General features: G+C 42.9%; 1 protein-coding gene across 4 annotated transcripts in view; it reads left to right on the forward strand.

Annotated features, from left to right (window-relative positions):
* Positions 1-19,460, forward strand: part of WDR89 (WD repeat domain 89) — a 55,253-nt gene that overhangs the window by 25,876 nt on the left and 9,917 nt on the right. For 3 of the 4 annotated variants that reach the window (XM_074393149.1, XM_010335144.3, XM_074393147.1), the window contains one exon: positions 17,250-18,870. In XM_074393149.1, coding sequence (XP_074249250.1) covers positions 17,281-18,444 — 1,164 coding nt within the window. In that variant the 5' untranslated portion in view covers positions 17,250-17,280 and the 3' untranslated portion in view covers positions 18,445-18,870. Of the gene's footprint in view, positions 1-17,249; positions 18,871-19,460 lie in introns of those variants that run through there. The other variant, XM_074393148.1, reaches the window with a different exon arrangement.

The raw sequence follows: 19,460 nt of genomic DNA on the forward strand, positions 1-19,460 counted from the left end.
GATAATGTTAGGTTTACAGAAAAGATGCCGAAATAGTACAGAGTTCCGGTATACCCTTCACCCAGCCTCCCTAATGTTAAGCTAACCATGGAACATTCGTCAAAACTAAGAAATTAACATTGGGATAATGCTATTAACATGACAGACTTCATTTGAATTTCACCAGGTCTTCCATGAATGTCCTTTTACTTGTCCAGGATTGAATCAAGGATACCACATTGCGTTTTGTTATCCCATGGTCTTGGTCTCCCCCAGTCTGTGATGATCTCTGGGTCTTTCTTTGTTTTTCATGATATTAAAGCTTTTTTTTTTTTTGAGACAGATTCTCACTTTGTCACCAGGCGCCACGCTGGAGTGCGGTGGCACGACCTTGGCTCACTGCAACCTCTGCCTCCCGGGTCCAAGCATCTCATGCCTCAGCCTCCCAAGTAGCTGGGACTGCAAGTGTGTGCCACTATTCCCGGGTAATTTTTTTTTTTTTTTTTTGGAGACGGAGTTTCACTCTTGTTACCCAGGCTGGAGTGCAATGGCGCGATCTCGGCTCACTGCAACCTCTGCCTCCTGGGTTCAGGCAATTCTGCCTCAGCCTCCTGAGTAGCTGGGATTACAGGCATGCGCCACCATGCCCAGCTAATTTTTTGTGTTTTTAGTAGAGACGGGATTTCACCATGTTGACCAGGATGGTCTCAATCTCTTGACCTTGTGATCCACCTGCCTCGGCCTCCCAAAGTGCTGGGATTACAGGCGTGAGCCACTGTGCCCGGCACTCCTGGGTAATTTTTATATTTTTAGTAGAGCTGGGGTTTTACCATGCTGGCCAGGTTCATCTCAAACTCCTGGCCTCAAGTAACCTGCCTGCCTTGGCCTCCCAAAGTGGTAGGATTGCAGGCATGAGCCGTCGTCCCAGGCCTGATACTGAAACTTTTGAAGAGTACTGGCCAGGTATTTGTAGAATATTCCTCAAACTGGGTTAGACTGGAGTTTTTTATTTGGGGAAGAATACCACAGAGGTGAATGAAATGCCTTTCTTATCACATCATGATAGGAACATGACATATTGGTGATGATGTTACCCTTGCTCAGTTGGCCACAGTGATGTCATCTGAGCTTCCCCACAATGAGGTTACTATCTTTTACCCTTTCCATACTCTCTTCTTTGGATTCAAGTAACTAGGTCCAGCCTACACTCAGGGGGAGGAGAATTAAGCTCTACTTTCTAGAGAGGGTATATTTACCTATAACTTGAGTTCTGTAAGGAAGATTTGTTCCTTCTCTCTCATTTATTATTTACTGATTCATTTTTATCACTATGGACTCATGAATATTTATTTTATTACTTGGATTGTAATCCAAGAGTATTTTTTTTTTTTTTTTTTAAGACGGAGTCAGTCTGCCGGCCATGCTAGAGTGCAGTGTTGCAACCTTGGCTCACTACAGCCTTCACCTCCGGGGTTCAAGTGATTCTCTTGCCTCAGCCTTCCAAGTAGCTGCGATTACAGGCATGAGCCACTGCCCTCAGCTGAATATTGTTATTTTGTTGTTGAGGTTGTTTTAGATTGGCCAGTGGAGTTCTTGGCTTTTGCGTCTTTTTGTTTTTCCTTTTAAACTCTTCTTTCTCCAAGGAGCTCAAGGGCATTTTTAATAGCTTAAATCCTGAACCATTCTGATTGGTATCTAACTGAAAGATAAGAATCTTGGGGGAGTTCACGGAGAACTTTGGGAGGTGAAACTCAGTCATCTCTTGAAACAAATTGAAGTTCACACGCTTTTTGTTTTTTTTGTGTGTTTTTTTTTGAGACAGTTTGTCTCTCAGGCTGGAGTGGAGTGGTGAAATCTTGGCTCACTGTAACCTCCGCCTCCCAGATATAAGCACTTCTCCTGCCTCAGCCTCCCATGTAGCTGGGATTATAGGTGGGTGCCACCACACCTGGCTAATTTTTATTTATTTATTTATTTTTTTTTTTTTGAGACGGAGTTTCGCTCTTGTTACCCAGGTTGGAGTGCAATGGCGCGATCTCGGCTCACCGCAACCTCCGCCTCCTGGGTTCAGGCAATTCTCCTGCCTCAGCCTCCTGAGTAGCTGGGATTACAGGCACGTGCCACCATGCCCAGCTAATTTTTTGTATTTTTAGAAAGACGGGGTTTCACCATGTTGACCAGGATGGTCTCGATCTCTTGACCTCGTGATCCACCCGCCTTGGCCTCCCAAAGTGCTGGGATTACAGGCTTGAGCCACCGCGCCCGGCCTAATTTTTATATTTTTAGTAGAGACAGGGTTCCACCAGGCTGGCAAGGGTGGTCTTGAACTCTGACCTCGGGTGATCTGCCTGCCTCAGCCTCCCAAAGTGTTGGGATTACAGGCATGAGCCGCCATCCCCAGCCCATATGATCTTTAGAGGTGTATTTTTCATTATAAAATGAAAAAAATCTAGGAAAGCACCAGCTCAGTTTGGTGTGGCTATAGTTTATTCAGCTTTGAGAGTTATTTAATATTTGTTTTCGTGAAGTGTTGCTTTTTAAATTTTTTTTTTGAGATGGAGTCTCTCTCGCTCTGTCACCCAGGCTGGAGTGCAGTGGCATGATCTCGGCTCACTGCAACCTCTGCCTCCTGGGTTCAAGCAATTCTCCTGCCTCAGCCTCCTGAGTAGCTGGGACAACAGGTGTGTGCCACGATGCCTAGCTAATTTTTTGTATTTTTACTGGAAACAGTTTTACCAGGTCAGGATGGTCTTGATCTCTTGACCTCGTGATCCTCCTGGTTCAGCCTCCCAAAGTGCTGGGAGTACAGGCTGAGCCACCATGCCTGGCCATGTTGTTTTTTTAGGTAGTTAACATAAAAATAACTAGGCCGTGCCCTGTGGCTCATGCCTATAGTCCTAGCATGTTGGGAAGCTGAGGAGGGTAGATCATGAGGTCAGAGGAGTTTGAGACCAGACTTGCTGATATGGTGACACCCTGTCTCTACTAAAAATACAAAAATTAGCTGGATGTGGTGGCACACACTTGTAGTCCCAGCTACTCAGGAGGCTGAGGCAGAAGAATCACTCGAACCCGCGAGGTTGGCAGTGAGCCGAGATTGTGCCACTGTACTCCAGCCTGGATGACAGAGACTCCATTTCAAAAAATAAAAAATAAAAATAAACTGTGTACGTTTTTGAATAGCTGTAGGAATATAGCTTTTGGCCGGGCGCAGTGGCTCACACCTGTAATCCCAGCACTTTGGGAGGCCGAGGCGGGTGGATCACTTGAGGTCAGGAGTTCGAAACCCGCCTGTCCAACATGGCAAAACCCTGTCTCTATTAAAAATACAAAATTAGCCGGGCATGGTGGTGCACGCCTGTAATCCTAGCTACTCAGGAGGCTGAGGCAGGAGAATCACTTGAACCTGGGAGGCGGAGGTTGTAGTGAGCCAAGATTGTGCCACACTGCACTCCAGCCTGGGCAACAAGAGCAAAACTCCATCTCAAAAAAAAAAAAGAAAAAGAATCATAGATTTAAAAATGTGAAGTGAGCCGGGCGCAGTGGCTCAAGCCTGTAATCCCAGCACTTTGGGAGGCTGAGGTGGGTGGATCACAAGGTCAAGAGATCGAGACCATCTTGGTCAACAAGGTGAAACCCCATCTCTACTAAAAATACAAAAAATTAACTGGGCATGGTGGTGTGTGCCTGTAACCCCAGCTACTCAGGAGGCTGAGGCAAGAGAATTGCCTGAACCCAGGAGGCGGAGGTTGCGGTGAGCGGAGGTCGCGCCATTGCACTCCAGCCTGGGTAACAAGAGCAAAACTCCATCTCAAAAGAAAAGAAAAAAGAAAAAGAATCATAGATTTAAAAATGTGAAATGAATTTAAATGACTAAATCAAATGAAATGAAAATTAGGAAGGAAGTTAATATTTGTTGCTTATTTTCTTTATGCCAAGAATTGTGCCTTCTGTATACTTGTGCTTTGTGTTCTTATCACCTCTCTCCTGGTGCCTGTCTTTCTATATTGTAATTGTTTTCTTGTCTGTCTCCGAATTTCTTTCTTTTCTTTTTTTTTTTTTTTGTCTCCCCACTTCTTAAAGGTGACAGGCATGGTTTTCATCCAAATTGCCAGCACTAAGGGTTTTGCTTCTTAAACGTGTGTGAGAGAGAGAGAGAGAGAGAGAGAGAGAGAGTGAGAGAGAGAGAGAGTGAGTGAGTGTTGTGCCACATTGGCTGCTTTTTGTCAAGATTTCATTGCAGTGTTTATATTGTACTCCAAATTGACAATCTCTGGAAATATAGTATTTAGAAGAAACTGGTAACATTGCCTCCTGGGACAGGGAAGGGACTTGAGGACAGAAATGTTGTAAGATAGTAGTTTGGGGACCTTTTAAATTTTGAACCATGTGACTATGTTAGATATTTAAAAATATAAATACATTATTAAAATATACAGAAACTTACTGATGGATTTTTTTTTTAAAATAGAAAGGGACTTGCTCTGTTGCCCAGGCTAGAGTGCAGAGGCGTGATCATAGCTCACTGTAATCTTGAATTTCTGGGCTCAAGTTCTCCCCCAGGCAGGTGTCATCACACCTGGCTAAGTTTTTAAGTGTTGAGAGCGATACGTCTTGGTATGTTGCCCAGGCTTGCCTTGAACTCCTGGCTGCAAGAAATCCTCCTGCCTCAGTCTCTCAAAGTGCTGGGATTACAGGCATGAGTCACCATGTCCAGCTAGATGGAATTCTATATTAAGTTTTAAAAATATTGTAGCAGGCCAAGCATGGTGGCTCATGTCTGTAATCCCAGCACTTTTCTTTTTTTTGAGACAGAATCTCACTCTGTCACCCAGGTTGGAGTGCATTGGCACTATCTCAGCTCACTTCAACCTCTGCCTCCTGTGTTCAAGTAATTCTCATGCCTCATCCTCCCAAGTAGCTGAGATGACAGACATGCACCACCACGCCCAGCTAATTTTTGTATTTTTGGTAAAGACGGGGTTTCACCATGTTGGCCAGGCTGGTCTGAAACTCCCAAACACCTGTGGTATTACAGGTGTGAGCTACTACGTTCACCCTTGTAATCCAAGCACTTTGGGAGGCCAAGGCACGACGGTCACCGGAGGTTGGGAGTTTGAGACCAGCCTGGCCATCATGGTGAAAACCCATTGCCACTAAAAATACAAAAAAAATTAGCCAGGCATGGTGGTGGGCACTGGTAGTCCCAGCTACTGAGGAGGCTGAGGCAGGACAATTGCTTGAAACCAGGAGGCAGAGGTTGCAGTGAGCCATGGTTGTGCCACTGCACTGAAGCCTGGGTGACAGATGGAGGCTTCATCTCAAAAAATAAAGTAAAATAGCCGGGCGCGGTGGCTCAAGCCTGTAATCCCAGCACTTTGGGAGGCCGAGGCGGGTGGATCACGAGGTCAAGAGATCGAGACCATCCTGGTCAACATGGTGAAACCCCGTCTCTACTAAAAATACTAAAAAAAATTAGCTGGGCATGGTGGCGCGTGCCTGTAATCCCAGCTACTCAGGAGGCTGAGGCAGGAGAATTGCCTGAACCCAGGAGGCGGAGGTTGCGGTGAGCCAAGATCGCGCCATTGCACTCCAGCCTGGGCAACAAGAGCGAAACTCCGTCTCAAAAAAAAAATAAAAATAAAATAAATAAATAAATAAATAAAGTTAAATAAATTAGATCATTTCACTGGTTTGTTTTCTTATTTTGTTGATGTGTTTAGAATCAGGGATCCTACCGTAATTACTGAGCATAGATTTTTATAAAGTCTTCTGGAGAGTTCCTCTGTGTATCTTATTTTTCCTTTTTATTTTTGAACAAAAAAAGGGAGCAAGAGAGAACAAAAGATCAAAGAACCCCTCCCTTTTATCTTTTTGAGAGAGTTTTGCTCTGTTCCCCCCGCTGGAGTGCAGTGGCGTAATCTCAACTCACTGCAACCTTCACCTCCCAGATTCTAGTGATCCTTGTGCCTCAGCCTCCTGAGTAGTACAGGAGTGCGTCACCACACTTGCATAATTTTTCTGTTTTTCGTAGAGATGGGATTTTACCATGTTGGCCAGGCTGATCTCAAACTCCGGACCTCAAGTGAACTGCCACCTCTGCCTCCCACAGTTACACAGAATTATAGGCATGAGTCACTGTGCGCAATCCAAAGTTACTCTTTTTAATGTGAATGAAGACCAGGTGCAGTGGCTCACACCTGTAATGCCAGCACTTTGGGAGGCCAAGTTGGATCACTTGACCCTGGGAGTTCAAGAGCAGCCTGGGCAACATAATGAGACCTAGTCTCCAGGAAAAAATTTTAAAATTGGCCAGGTATGATGGTGTGTGCCTGTAGTCCCAGCTGCTTGGAAGGCTAAGGCAAGAGGATCACTTGAACCTGGAAGGTTGAGACTGCAGTGAGCTGTGATTGTACCACTGACTTTCATCGAGGGCAACAGGACGAGATTCTGTCTCCAAGTAAATTAATTAAATAATGTGAATGAGGCTGGGCGTGGTGGCTCACTCCTGTAATCCCAGTACTTTGGGAGGCTGAGGCAGGCAGATCATGAAGTCAGGAGATAAAGACCATCCTGGCTAACATGGTGAAACCCCATCTCTACTGAAAATACAAAAAATTAGCCAGTCATGGTGGCATGCACCTGTAGTCCCAGCTACTCAGGAGACTGAGGCAGGAGAATCACTTGAACCTGGGAGGTGGAGGTTGCAGTGAGGCAAGGTTGTGCCACTGCATTCTAGCCTGGGCAACAGAGCAAGACTCCGTCTCAAAATAATAATAGAATAATAATGTGAATGAAATTTGACTCTTTATATGTAATTTTTTCTTGCTAGCCTATGCTCCAGGTAGAGAAATTTGACTTTTTTTTTTTTTAAACAGAGTCTTACTCTGTTGCACAGGCCAGAGTGCAGTGGCACCATGTTGGCTCACTGCAACCTCTGTCTCCTGGGTTCAGTCGATTCTCTTGCCTCAGCCTCTGGAGTAGCTGTGATTACAGGTGCCCCACCACTATGCCAAGTTAGTTTTTTAATATTTTTAGTAGAGACAGGGTTTCATCATGTTGGCCAGGCTGGTCTCAAACCCCTGACCTCAGGTGATCCGCCTGCCTCGGCCTGCTGAAGTGCTAGGATTACAGGCCTGAGCCACCTCACCTGATTCTAGAGATTTGACTTAGAAAAAAAAAAAAATGTTTCTTAAATCTTTATAGGGGCCTCTTACATTAGGTCAGTACTTGGTGATATACCCAGGACTTTTTGATTATGTCTAATTACTTAGAGTGGTTCTGGCTACATTTACAAAAATTCTGCTGCATACTGACTTAAATAATCGGGAAGTGTTGAAGCTCATAGATATGGTACAAAAGCATGTTCGTTAGCTGGCTTGAGTCTGCTTTGGTGTTTCACATCTGCACACTTTTAGTTGGTAGGAGAATGCATGCCCAGGTTGCCCAAAATGTAAGATTTCTGAACTGGTAAAGGGGATGGGATTACTGTGATTGGTTGGGCTAGTCAGGATCTGCCCCTGCAGCTGGGATCAGCTTGGAAATCATATTGATGCCACATGCAGGAGTGGGGGGAAGGGGTGGGAAGGAGGAATTTGAAGAGTTCCATCATTTTGTTCATTTGGGGTTTCTTAATTGTCCTTCAGTAAAGTATGTATAACTGATTCTTCCATCCCTGATAACTTTTGGGGAATATAAATTGTGCTGGATAATGGGCATATGGGCATTTCTTTTACTATTCTCTTCTCCATGCAAATTCCTTAATAAGAAGTTTTGAAAAGAATGAAAAGTAGATCACAAGAAAAATTAAAAGTAAAGGATGATGGCCGGGCGTGGTGGCTCAAGCCTGTAATCCCAGCACTTTGGGAGGCCGAGGCGGGTGGATCACAAGGTCGAGAGATCGAGACCATCCTGGTCAACATGGTGAAACCCCGTCTCTACTAAAAATACAAAACATTAGCTGGGCATGGTGGCACGTGCCTGTAATCCCAGCTACTCAGGAGGCTGAGGCAGGAGAATTGCTTGAACCCAGGAGGCGGAGGTTGCGGTGAGCCGAGATCGTGCCATTGCACTCCAGCCTGGGTAACAAGAGCGAAACTCCGTCTCCAAAAAAAAAAAAAAAAAAAAAAAAACAGTAAAGGATGATTGCTTATTGTAACTTTTCTGGGTTGTTACGTGTTTTTACAATTCCACACTACTTCCTTTCTCTTTTGATACGTAGAATTAACATGTAATTCCTCCTCTAAAGCCTAATAGGCATATCCCTGAATTAAAGTTGACAGCAGTACTTTGGTACTTATAGATCAATAGCTTAACATTGGAATGAACACAGATTCACAGGTTTTGAAGTTACAACTTGAATTTCAAACCAGACTCCTCCAATATGTTTGCTTAGTAGCTATGAGAACATGGGCAAATTAGGCTCTCTGAGCTTCACTTTCCTTTGTAAAATAGTGATAACAGTACCTGCCTCATAGGGTTAAATGATTAGGATTTTAAAACTGGAAAGAAATTTTGAGCACATAGCCTAGCAATTGAACTCCAATTATGATTACAGTCACGCATTGCTTAACAGTGAGAAACGGGTCATTAGGCAGTCTCATCCTGTGAACATCGTAGAGTGTACTGTATTCGCCCAACCTAGATGGTACAGCCTGCTACACACCTGGGTACGGTGTGACCTCCACTACAAACCTGTACAGCATTTTACTCTACCGAATGCTGTAAGCATTATACATATAAGTATTTACAATGGCAAATACTTATATGTATAAACATAAAAAAGGCATAGAAAAATTATGGTATAAATGATAACAGATGGCATACCTGTAGAGAGCACTTACTTTGACAGTAACTTTTTCTTTTTTTCTAATAATACTTAGCTTAAAACACAAACACATTGTACAGCTGTACAAAAATATTTTCTTCATATATCCTTATTCCATAAGCCTGTTTCTACTTTAATTAGTATTTATTTTACTTTTAAAACTCTTGTTAAAAATTAAGAGGTTGAGGGCAGTAGCTCATGCTGGTAATATTACCATTTTGGGAGGCTGCGGCAGGAAGATTGCCTGAGCCCAGAAGTTTGAGACCAGCTTGGTCAAAGTAGTAAGACCTTGTTTCTACCAAAAATATAAAAATTAGCTGGATGTGGTGGCTTGAGCCTGGGAGATTGAGGCTGCAGTGATCCATGATGGCACTACTGCACTGGGTGATGAAACAAGACCCTGCCTCAAAAAAAAAAAAAACCAAAATTGACTGGGTGCGGTGGCTCACACCTGTAATCCAAGCACTTTGGAGGCCAAGGTGGATGGATCACCTGAGGTTGGAAGTTCAAGACCAGCCTGACCAACATGATGAAACCCCATCTTAAAAAAAAAAAAAAAAAAAAAAAATGGCCGGGCGCGGTGGCTCAAGCCTGTAATCCCAGCACTTTGGGAGGCCAAGACGGGTGGATCACAAGGTCAAGAGAACGAGACCATCCTGGTCAACATGGTGAAACCCCGTCTCTACTAAAAATACAAAAAATTAGCTGGGCATGGTGGCGCGTGCCTGTAATCCCAGCTACTCAGGAGGCTGAGGCAGGAGAATTGCCTGAACCCAGGAGGCGGAGGTTGCGGTGAGCCGAGATCGCGCCATTGCACTCCAGCCTGTGTAACGAGAGAGAAACTCAGTCTCAAAAAAAAAAAAAAAAAAAAAAAAAAATTAAGTCAAACACACACATTAGCCTAGGCACACATAGGGTTCGGATCATCAGTTTTGTGGTCTTCTCCATGTCTTGTCCCACTGGAAGGTTTTTAGGAGCAATAACACACATGGAGTTGTCATCTTCTACGAGACCAGTGCCTTCTGGAATCCCTTTGAAGAACTTGCCTGAGACTATTTTATAGTTAACTGCCTCTTAATAAGTAGAAAAGGTACACTCTTAAATAACGATTAAAAGTATAGTTGGCCGGGCACGGGACTCACGCCTGTAATCCCAGCACTTGGGGAGGCCTAGGCGGGCAGATCACAAGGTCAGGAGTTTGAGACCAGCCTGACCAATATGGTGAAACCCTGTCTCTACTAAAAAGTGGCCAGGCATGGTGGCATGGGCCTGTAGTCCTAGCTGAGGCAGGAGAATCGCTGGAACTCGGGAGGAGGAGGTTGCAGTGAGCTGAGATCATGCCACTACACTCCAGCCTGGACGACAGAGTGAGACTCTGTCTCAAAAAAAACAACAAAAAAACAAAAAACGAAAAAAGTATAGTCTTGCCAGGTGCGGTGACTCATGCCTGTAATCCCAGCACTTTGAGAGGCTGGGGTGGGTGGATCACCTGAGGTCAGGAGTTTGAGACCAGCCTGGCCAACATGGTAAAACGCTGATTCTTTAAAAAAAAAAAAAAAAAAAAAAGTGTAGTATTAGACTTTTTTTTTTTTTGAGACGGAGTTTCGCTCTTGTTACCCAGGCTGGAGTGCAATGGCGCAATCTCGGCTCACCGCAACCTCCGCCTCCTGGGTTCAGGCAATACTCCTGCCTCAGCCTCCTGAGTAGCTGGTATTACAGGCACGCGCCACTATGCCCAGCTAATTTTTTGTATTTTTAGTAGAGACGGGGTTTCACCGTGTTGACCAGGATGGTCTCAATCTCCTGACCTCGTGATCCACCCACTTCAGCCTCCCAAAGTGCTGGGATTACAGGCTTGAGCCACCGCGCCCGGCCATAGTATTAGACTTTTAAACCAGTAACATAAACCAGTAGCATAGTCCTTTATTGTCTTTGTGAAGTATTACATACTTTACATAATTGTATGTGCTTTTATATGACTGGCAGTGTGGTAGGTTTGTTTACACCAGCATCACTACAGACACACGAGTAATGCATTGTTCCATGAATTTGCAGGGGCCACAATTATATGATGGAAATTTCCCAGCTCCATTACATATATACACACACATATTTTGAGACAGGGTCTCGCTCTGTCACCGAGGCTGGAGTGCAGTGGTACAATCACAGTTCCCTGTAGCCTCAGCCTCCTGGGCTAAAGTAATCCCCTGCCTCAGCCTCCTGAGTAGATAGGACTACAGGTATGCCTCACCATGCCTGGCTAATATTTGTATTTTTTTGTGTAGAGATGGGGTTTCCTAATGTTGCTCAGGCTAGTTTCAAACTCCTAGGCTAAAGTGATCTCCCTGCCTCTGCCTCCTGAAGTGCTGGGATTACATGTGATTTACCGCACCTGGCCTGCATTGCAATCCATTTTTTTGAGACAGAGTTTCGCTCTTGTTGCCCAGGCTGGAATGCAATGCATGGCGCAATAATCTCGGCTCACTGCAATCTCCGTTGCCCATGTTCAAGCGATTCTCCTGCCTCAGCCTCCCAAGTAGCTGGGATTACAGGTGCCCACCACCACGCCCAGCTAATTTTTTGTATTTTTAGTAGAGATGGGGTTTCACCATCTTGGCCAGGCTGGTCTCGAACTCCAGACCTCAGGTGATCCACCCGCCTCGGCCTGCCAAAGTGCTGGGATTACAGGTGTGAGCCACCACGACCTGCCTATAATCTTAACTATCAAAAATGTGGTCTGTTTTTCACTGCAGCATCCTTGTGTGGTGATTTTGAAATGTGAAAGTTGAATCAATTATGCATTCATGTAGTCAGCAACCACTTACTAACAAATAAGAGTCAGGTAATAAGTTCACCAGTAAAACAGGACTTCTCAGAAATTATATTGAGTGAAAAGAGCAAATCACAAGAAAGATACATATAAATGTACTATTAATCTAAATTCTTAATGACTGGAGTGAAGTTTTACTTGTGTCTGTAATGTTCCTGTTCTGTTTCGTTAAACTGTGGCAGATACATAAAAAAAGCTAGTATTTGTTAAGTATGGATGGGACACATTTGGGTGTCTGTTACACATTTTTCTACACCTTTGTACATTTGAAGTACTTAATATTTAAACATTTCAATTTTGTCTTTTTATTTTTTTTATTTTTTTATTTTTGTGAGAACAGGGTATTGCCCTGTTGTACTGGCTAGAGTGCAGTGGCATTTTCTTGGCTCATTGCAACTGCCACCTCTCAAGCTCAAGCAATCCTCCCGAGTAGCTGGAACTACAGGTGCGCACTACCACGCCTGACTCATTTTTGCTTTTTTTTTTTTGTAGAGATGGGCTTTAGCTTTGTTGCCCAGGCTGGTCTTGAACTCCTGGGCTCAAGCAATCTGCCTGCCCTGGCCTCCCAATGTGCTGGTATTACAGGAATGAGCCACTGCACCTGGCTAACATTTTTAATTTTTAAATTAATGAAACCAAAAAAATAATAAAAAATAATGAAACATGATAAGGCTATGATAGGGAATGACAGGCTATTTCAGGTTGATTGGTGGGGGAGAGACTCTCTGGGCAGGTGACATATGCTGAGACATGAATAACAGGGAGGAGTCACTCATGCAAAAATGCAGGGAAAGAATACTGCAGGCAAACAGCTATTGCTGAAGTCCTGAGGCAGGAGCAAGCCTGTTCGACGTAAGGCCATTTTCATCTGGTGGGAAAACCACAGAAAAGTTGTACTAGGCTAGTTACCTCAGCAGCTGTGGAGGTGACTACCCCAGCGTTACTGGAAAATGTTCATTACATGTCTGAATAGTTAAGTTGAAGGGAGTGCACCGTTTTTAGAGCTACGTATTGCTTCCACGGAGTTTCTCACACAGGGCTTACAGACTGATGAGGTCCTATCAAAAGGCTACAGAAGCTGGCTCGAAGGGTCTTAATGGCCAAGTCCAGACACTTTGAGTTTCAAAAAAACAAAGAGATTATGATACACAATTTTGAAGAGTCATGATTTCTTAGTCATACTCGAAGAAACAGAAGGAAAAAAGCTCTTGTTTGTAGAAGAATGCCAGCTAAGGTAGAAAGAATGATAGAATTAGAAAACCACTCTTTTGCAGATTCCAGTATAATCATTGATTTAGGCAAGGGCAATCAATAGATACTGAACTCTTTGGATGAAAGTTATTGGTGAATAGGATATTGAAAAAATTCCATGTCCTGAAAAACAGAAGGTTGGAGAGATACTATGCTGAAGTATTTAGAAATGGAGTGATATTTTGTCTGCAGCTAACTCTCATCAAAGCATTCATTTTTAAAAAGCGTGTGTGTGTGTGTGTGTGTGTGTGTGTGTGTGTGTGTAGACAGAGAAAGCAAATGTGGAAAGAAGGTAACAGTGAACCTAGGAGGTGAATGGCTCTGTGTGTGTACATTGGACTATTTTTTCTGCTTTTTGTATGTGTGCACTTTTTTTTTTTTTTTTTTTTTTTTTTTTGGAGACGGAGTTTCGCTCTTGTTACCCAGGCTGGAGTGCAATGGCGCGATCTCAGCTCACCGCAACCTCCACCTCCTGGGTTCAGGCAACTCTCCTGCCTCAGCCTCCTGAGTAGCTGGGATTACAGGCATGGGCCACCATGCCCAGCTAATTTTTTGTATTTTTAGTAGAGACGGGGTTTCACCATGTTGACCGGGATGGTCTCGATCTCTTGACCTCGTGATCCACCCGCCTCAGCCTCCCAAAGTGCTGGGATTACAGGCTTGAGCCACCGTGCCTGGCTGTGTGTGCACTTTTAAATGTTGAAAATGAATGAGCTGCTGGGCATGGTGGTTCACATTTGTAATCCCAGTACTTTGGGAGGATAGGGTGGGTGGATCATGAGGTCAGGAGTTCGAGATGAGCCTGACCAGCATGCTGAAACTCCGTCTTTACTAAAAATACAAAAATTAGCTGGGCATGGTGCTACATGCTTGTAATCCCAGCATTCAGGAGGCCAAGAGAATTGCTTGACCTCGGGAGGTGGAGGTTGCAGTGACCCAAGATCAGGCCACTACACTCCAGCCTGGGCGACAGAGCAAAATTCTATCTCAAAAAAAAAAAAGAAAGAAAAGAAAATTAATGAGCTCTGATGCCATCTCCAAAGGAAAATATAAATTTTATTTATATTTATATTTATATTTATATTTATAAATTGTATTTATGTTTATATTTATATTTAAATATATAAATAAAATTTATATTTTCCTTTGGAGATGGCATCAGATGGAAAATTAAAAGTTGGGGGGAATGCTTATTTCTGTTTTAAACCCAAATCCAACTTATTAATATTTTTTGCTGTTTCATATAATTGTGCTATTTGGAGCTCTCTGATAGATCCAAATTCTCCGTCATATGATATTAGTCATACCAGTTGTGGTGACGTTGATTTTTTTTTTTTTTTTTAGAGATGGGGTCTCCCTAGCTTGCCCAGGCTGGAGTGCGGTGGCTATTCACAGGTGCGATCCCACTACTGAGATCAGCATGAGAGTTTTTTTTTTTTTTTTTTTTTTTGAGACGGAGTTCCGCTCTTGTTACCCAGGCTGGAGTGCAATGGCGCGATCTTGGCTCACCGCAACCTCCGCCTCCTGGGTTCAGGCAATTCTCCTGCCTCAGCCTCCTGAGTAGCTTGGATTACAGGCACGCGCCACCATGCCCAGCTAATTTTTTGTATTTTTAGTAGAGATGGGGTTTCACCATGTTGACCAGGATGGTCTCGATCTCTCGACCTCGTGATCCACCCGCCTCGGCCTCCCAAAGTGCTGGGATTACAGGCTTGAGCCACCGCGCCCGGCCAGCATGAGAGTTTTGACCTGGACACTGGTAATTTTTATATGACATCTTTTTTTTTTTTTTTTTTTTTTGAGGTGGAGTTTTTGCTTTTGTTGCCCAGGCTGGAGTGCAATGGTGCGATCTCAGCCGTTGCACTCCTACCTCAGCCTCCCGAGTTTCTCGGTATACAGGCATGCACCACCATGACTAACTAATTTTGTATTTTTAGTCGAGATGGAGTTTTCTCCATGTTGGTCAGGCTGGTGTCTAACTCCCAACCTCAGGTGATCTGTCCACCTCTGCCTACCAAAGTGCTGGTATTACAGATGTGAGCCACTGTGCCCAGCCATCGTTTTTTTTTGTTTTTGTTTTTGTTTTTGTTCTTGTTTTTGTTTTTTTTTTTTCAATTGAGACAGAATCTCACTCTGCTGCTCAGGCTGGAGTGCAGTGGCATGACCTTGGCTTAATGCAATGTCTACATCCAGCGATTCTCCTGCCTCAGCCTCCCAAATAGCTGGGATTACAGGCATGCACCACAATGCCCGGCTAATTTTTGTATTTTTAGTAGAGATGGGATTGTACCATGTTGGCCAGGCTGGTCTCAAACTCCTGTGAGCCACCGCACCCAGCCTGTTACATCTATTGAGTATGTACTCTGATATACCAGGCATTGTGCAGCTCACATGCCATACATTAGTGAATCCTCCTAACAGTTCTTGAGTTAGTACTCATTTCTCCTTTTAAAGATGAAAAGACAGATGCGTAAGAAGATACCACTAAAGCAACAGAAAAAACATTTCATCTTAAGAATGAAAATGAATTTGTCAGGCTAGAAAGAATATTCATTGATGAAAAAGCACTATTATAATGTTAATAGTCATGCATGTTTTTCTGGCCTTGAACTTGCCCTCCATACAGCCCACCCTGGAGAGGCAATCTAGTATGGTGGTTTAGAGCATGGTCCCTGTAGCCTGAAGCCAGAATGCTGAGGTTCAAATCCTAGTTCTACCATCGCAAGCTGCTACTGCCTTAGAAGCACTTCTCCGCGATTCTATATTGGGAACCTCTGTTGTATTCATTTCCTATTGCTGCTATAACAAATTACTACAACCTTAGTTGTTTGAAATAACACAGGTTTATTATCTTACAGTTCGGGAGGTCTGAAGTCCAAAATGGATGTCACTGAGCTAAAATTAAGATGTCAACAGGGCTGCATTTCCATTTGGAGGCTTAGAGGAAACTGTTTTCTTGCTTTTTAGTTTCTAGAGGCCATCCTGATTCCTTGGTTTGTGGCCTCTGTCTTCAAAACCAGCAACATTGTACCTCTCCATGCCTTTCTTCTATAGGAACCTCTTCTCCTCTTCTCTGACTCTTCTGCCTCCCTCTTTCACTTTTAAAGACACTTGTTATTATCTTGGTCCAGGGTGATAACAGATAATCTAGGATAATCTCCCTATTTTAAGGTTAGTCTTAAATTAGGCTGATTAGCAACCTTAATTCTATGTGCAACCTCAATTTTCCTTTGTAACCTAACATAGTCACAGATTCCAGGGATTAAGGCATGAATATTTTTAGGAAAACTTTTTTTTTTTTTTTTTTTGCCTACATATCTATGTTTAAATTCTAAAGTTGTGTAAGGCAGCTGGGGCCAGGAGAAGATTATTCCAAAGTGGAGATCCTTATCAGTGCTGAGGATGACTTGTGTAGAACCAGTAATTGGGTTTGAGCTAAGAGGGACTACTGGGTGGTATATGTACATGTTTTTAATTCTCTTACTAGCATAAAATATATATAGTAAACTCAGGTTTTTTTTTTCTTTTTTTTGAGACAGGGTCTCACTTTATTCCCCAGGCTGGAGTACAGCAGCATGATCATGGATCACTTACTACAGTGAATTCTTAACTTCATGGTCTCAAGTAATCCTCCTACCTCTGCCATCTGAGCAGCTAGGACTACAGACATAGGCCACCATGCCGAGTTAATTTATTTTTTTGTAGAGACGGTAATCTCTCATGTTGTTCAGGCTGATCTCTGACTCCTGGCCTCATGGAATCCTCCTACGTCAGCCTCTCAAAGTGTTGAGATTACAGATGTGAGCCATTAATCCTGGCAGTAAATTCAATGTTAAAGAGTGATTGAAGGGCCGGGCGTGGTGGCTCACGCCTGTAATCCCAGCACTTTGGGAGGCCGAGGCGGGCAGATCATGAGGTCAAGAGATCGAGACCATCCTGGTCAACATGGTGAAACCCCGTCTCTACTAAAAATACAAAACATTAGCTGGGCATGGTGGCACGTGCCTGTAATCCCAGCTACTCAGGAGGCTGAGGCAGGAGAATTGCCTGAACCCAGGAGGCGGAGGTTGTAGTGAGCCGAGATCGCGCCATTGCACTCCAGCCTGGGTAACAAGAGCAAAAAACTCCCGTCTCAAAAAAAAAAAAAAAAGATTGAATTAGAAGACAACTGAGTTTTGATTACATCATAGTAAGGAAATGATTAGAGTATTAGAATACATTTTTATTGTTTGATTCATGCAGGCCCTCAGGGAGATGTTCCTGATTTAATTGCAATTTTAGGGAAGCTTCAAGTTAAATTTTTTATATATCTTCATTATTAAGCATTAATTTTTAAATTACTATTTTTTTTTTTTTTTACAGAATTTTACTACCCTTGGATGCTGTTATTGATATGGAAAAGATTGAGGAACAGTTTGCTAATCTACACCTTGTTAAATGTTCCTCAGGAACCAAAGAGCCCACTTACCTTCTTGGTATAGACACATCGAAGACTGTGCAAGCAGGAAAGGAAAACCTGGTTGCTGTTTTATGTTCTAATGCATCAATCCGAATATATGATAAAGAAAGGTTAAATGTACTACGAGAATTTAGTGGACATCATGGAATTCTTAATGGAGTCAAATTTGCAAATTCCTGTGACAATGTATATTCAGCATGTACTGATGGTACTGTAAAATGCTGGGATGCTCGAGTAGCCAGAGAAAAACCTGTTCAGCTCTTCAAGGGTTACCCTTCCAATATTTTTATCAGTTTTGATGTTAATTGTAATGATCATATTATTTGTGCTGGTACAGAAAAAGTTGATGATGATGCATTGTTGGTGTTTTGGGATGCAAGGATGAATTCTCAGGATTTATCTACAACTAAAGACCCACTTGGTGCATATTCAGAGACACATAGTGATGATGTCACTCAAGTACGTTTCCATCCCAGCAATTCCAACATGGTAGTCTCAGGTTCGTCTGATGGCCTGGTAAATGTATTTGATATTAATGTTGATAATGAAGAGGATGCACTGGTTACAACCTGTAACTCAGTTTCATCAGTAAGCTGTATTGGTTGGTCTGGGAAAGGTTATAAACAGATTTACTGCATGACGCATGATGAAGGATTTTATTGGTGGGATCTTAATCATCTGGATACTGATGAGCCATTTACACGTTTGAACATTCAGGATGTGAGAGAAGTAGTTACCATGAAAGAAGATACTTTGGACTATTTGATTGGTGGCCTGTATCATGAAAAGACAGATACATTGCATGTTATTGGAGGAACAAACAAAGGAAGGATTCACTTGATGAACTGTACCACGTCAGGACTGACCCATGTGACTAGCCTTCAGGGAGGGCATGTCGCTACAGTCCGTTCTCTCTGTTGGAATGTGCAAGATGATTCTTTGTTGACGGGAGGAGAAGATGCACAGTTGTTACTTTGGAAACCTGGAGCTGTAGAGAAGACCTGTACAAGGAAAGGGAGCTTGAAAATAGCGTCCTCTGTGCACCAGCGAGTACGAGTTCATAGTAATGATTCTTATAAGAGAAGGAAAAAGCAGTGATAATCCATTGGCACTTGGTTTGGTAGGTTTTATAGTTTCAAGTAATCATTCTTGTTTACTACCCATGGTAGACGTGTTTAAAGCTTTATGTAAAAACAAGCCAGTTAGCAAGCAATCCTGGAAAAATACGGTGAGAATGGTTTAATTCAGGTCTTCACATATTCTAGAAAATTTTAAAGCCTCTAAGTATAAAATCAGTGAGTCGAAAGTAAAATTTCTCATTTAAAAAACTCATCTGTTAAAGTAGTAAATGTTGGGTTTAAAGAAATAGCTCTCATAAGGACTTTTTAGAAGGAGATACCTGTTAAAATTTCAGGTGGTTGGCTGCATTTTTTAAGCCCAGTTTTTTACGTTTTCTGTGGTCTTTATTGTGTATAAAGCCAGATCAGACTATATTTTTCATTTGAGTAGCATCTATATGTTTACCTAATATATATATATATATATTTTTTTTTTTTTTTTTTTTTTTTTTTTTTTTGAGACGGAGTTTCGCTCTTGTTACCCAGGCTGGAGTGCAATGGCGCAATCTCGGCTCACCGCAACCTCCGCCTCCTGGGCTCAGGCAATTCTCCTGCCTCAGCCTCCTGAGTAGCTGGGATTACAGGCACGCGCCACCATGCCCAGCTAATTTTTTGTATTTTTAGTAGAGACGGGGTTTCACCATGTTGACCAGAATGGTCTCGATCTCTCGACCTCGTGATCCACCCGCCTCGGCCTCCCAAAGTGCTGGGATTACAGGCTTGAGCCACCGCGCCCGGCAACCTAATATATTACATTGGAGTATTTAAATGTAAGTATCTTAATGAGTAAGTATAATGAAATTTTTTTAGAAATAAAATGATAGGCATCTAAAATGAGAATAATATGTTTAGTAAATATTTGCATCTTTAATATTAGTAAGTAGTAATCAGGTGTTTTGCTAACTGAAAGGATATTATCTTGCTAAATCGAGACTCAAAGTGAAATACAAAAATGAAAATATTTATAATAGGACTTGGAGAAATTCCTATTCTTCC

The sequence above is a fragment of the Saimiri boliviensis genome, chromosome 2, assembly GCF_048565385.1.
Source record: "Saimiri boliviensis isolate mSaiBol1 chromosome 2, mSaiBol1.pri, whole genome shotgun sequence".
Taxonomy (NCBI): domain Eukaryota; kingdom Metazoa; phylum Chordata; class Mammalia; order Primates; family Cebidae; genus Saimiri; species Saimiri boliviensis.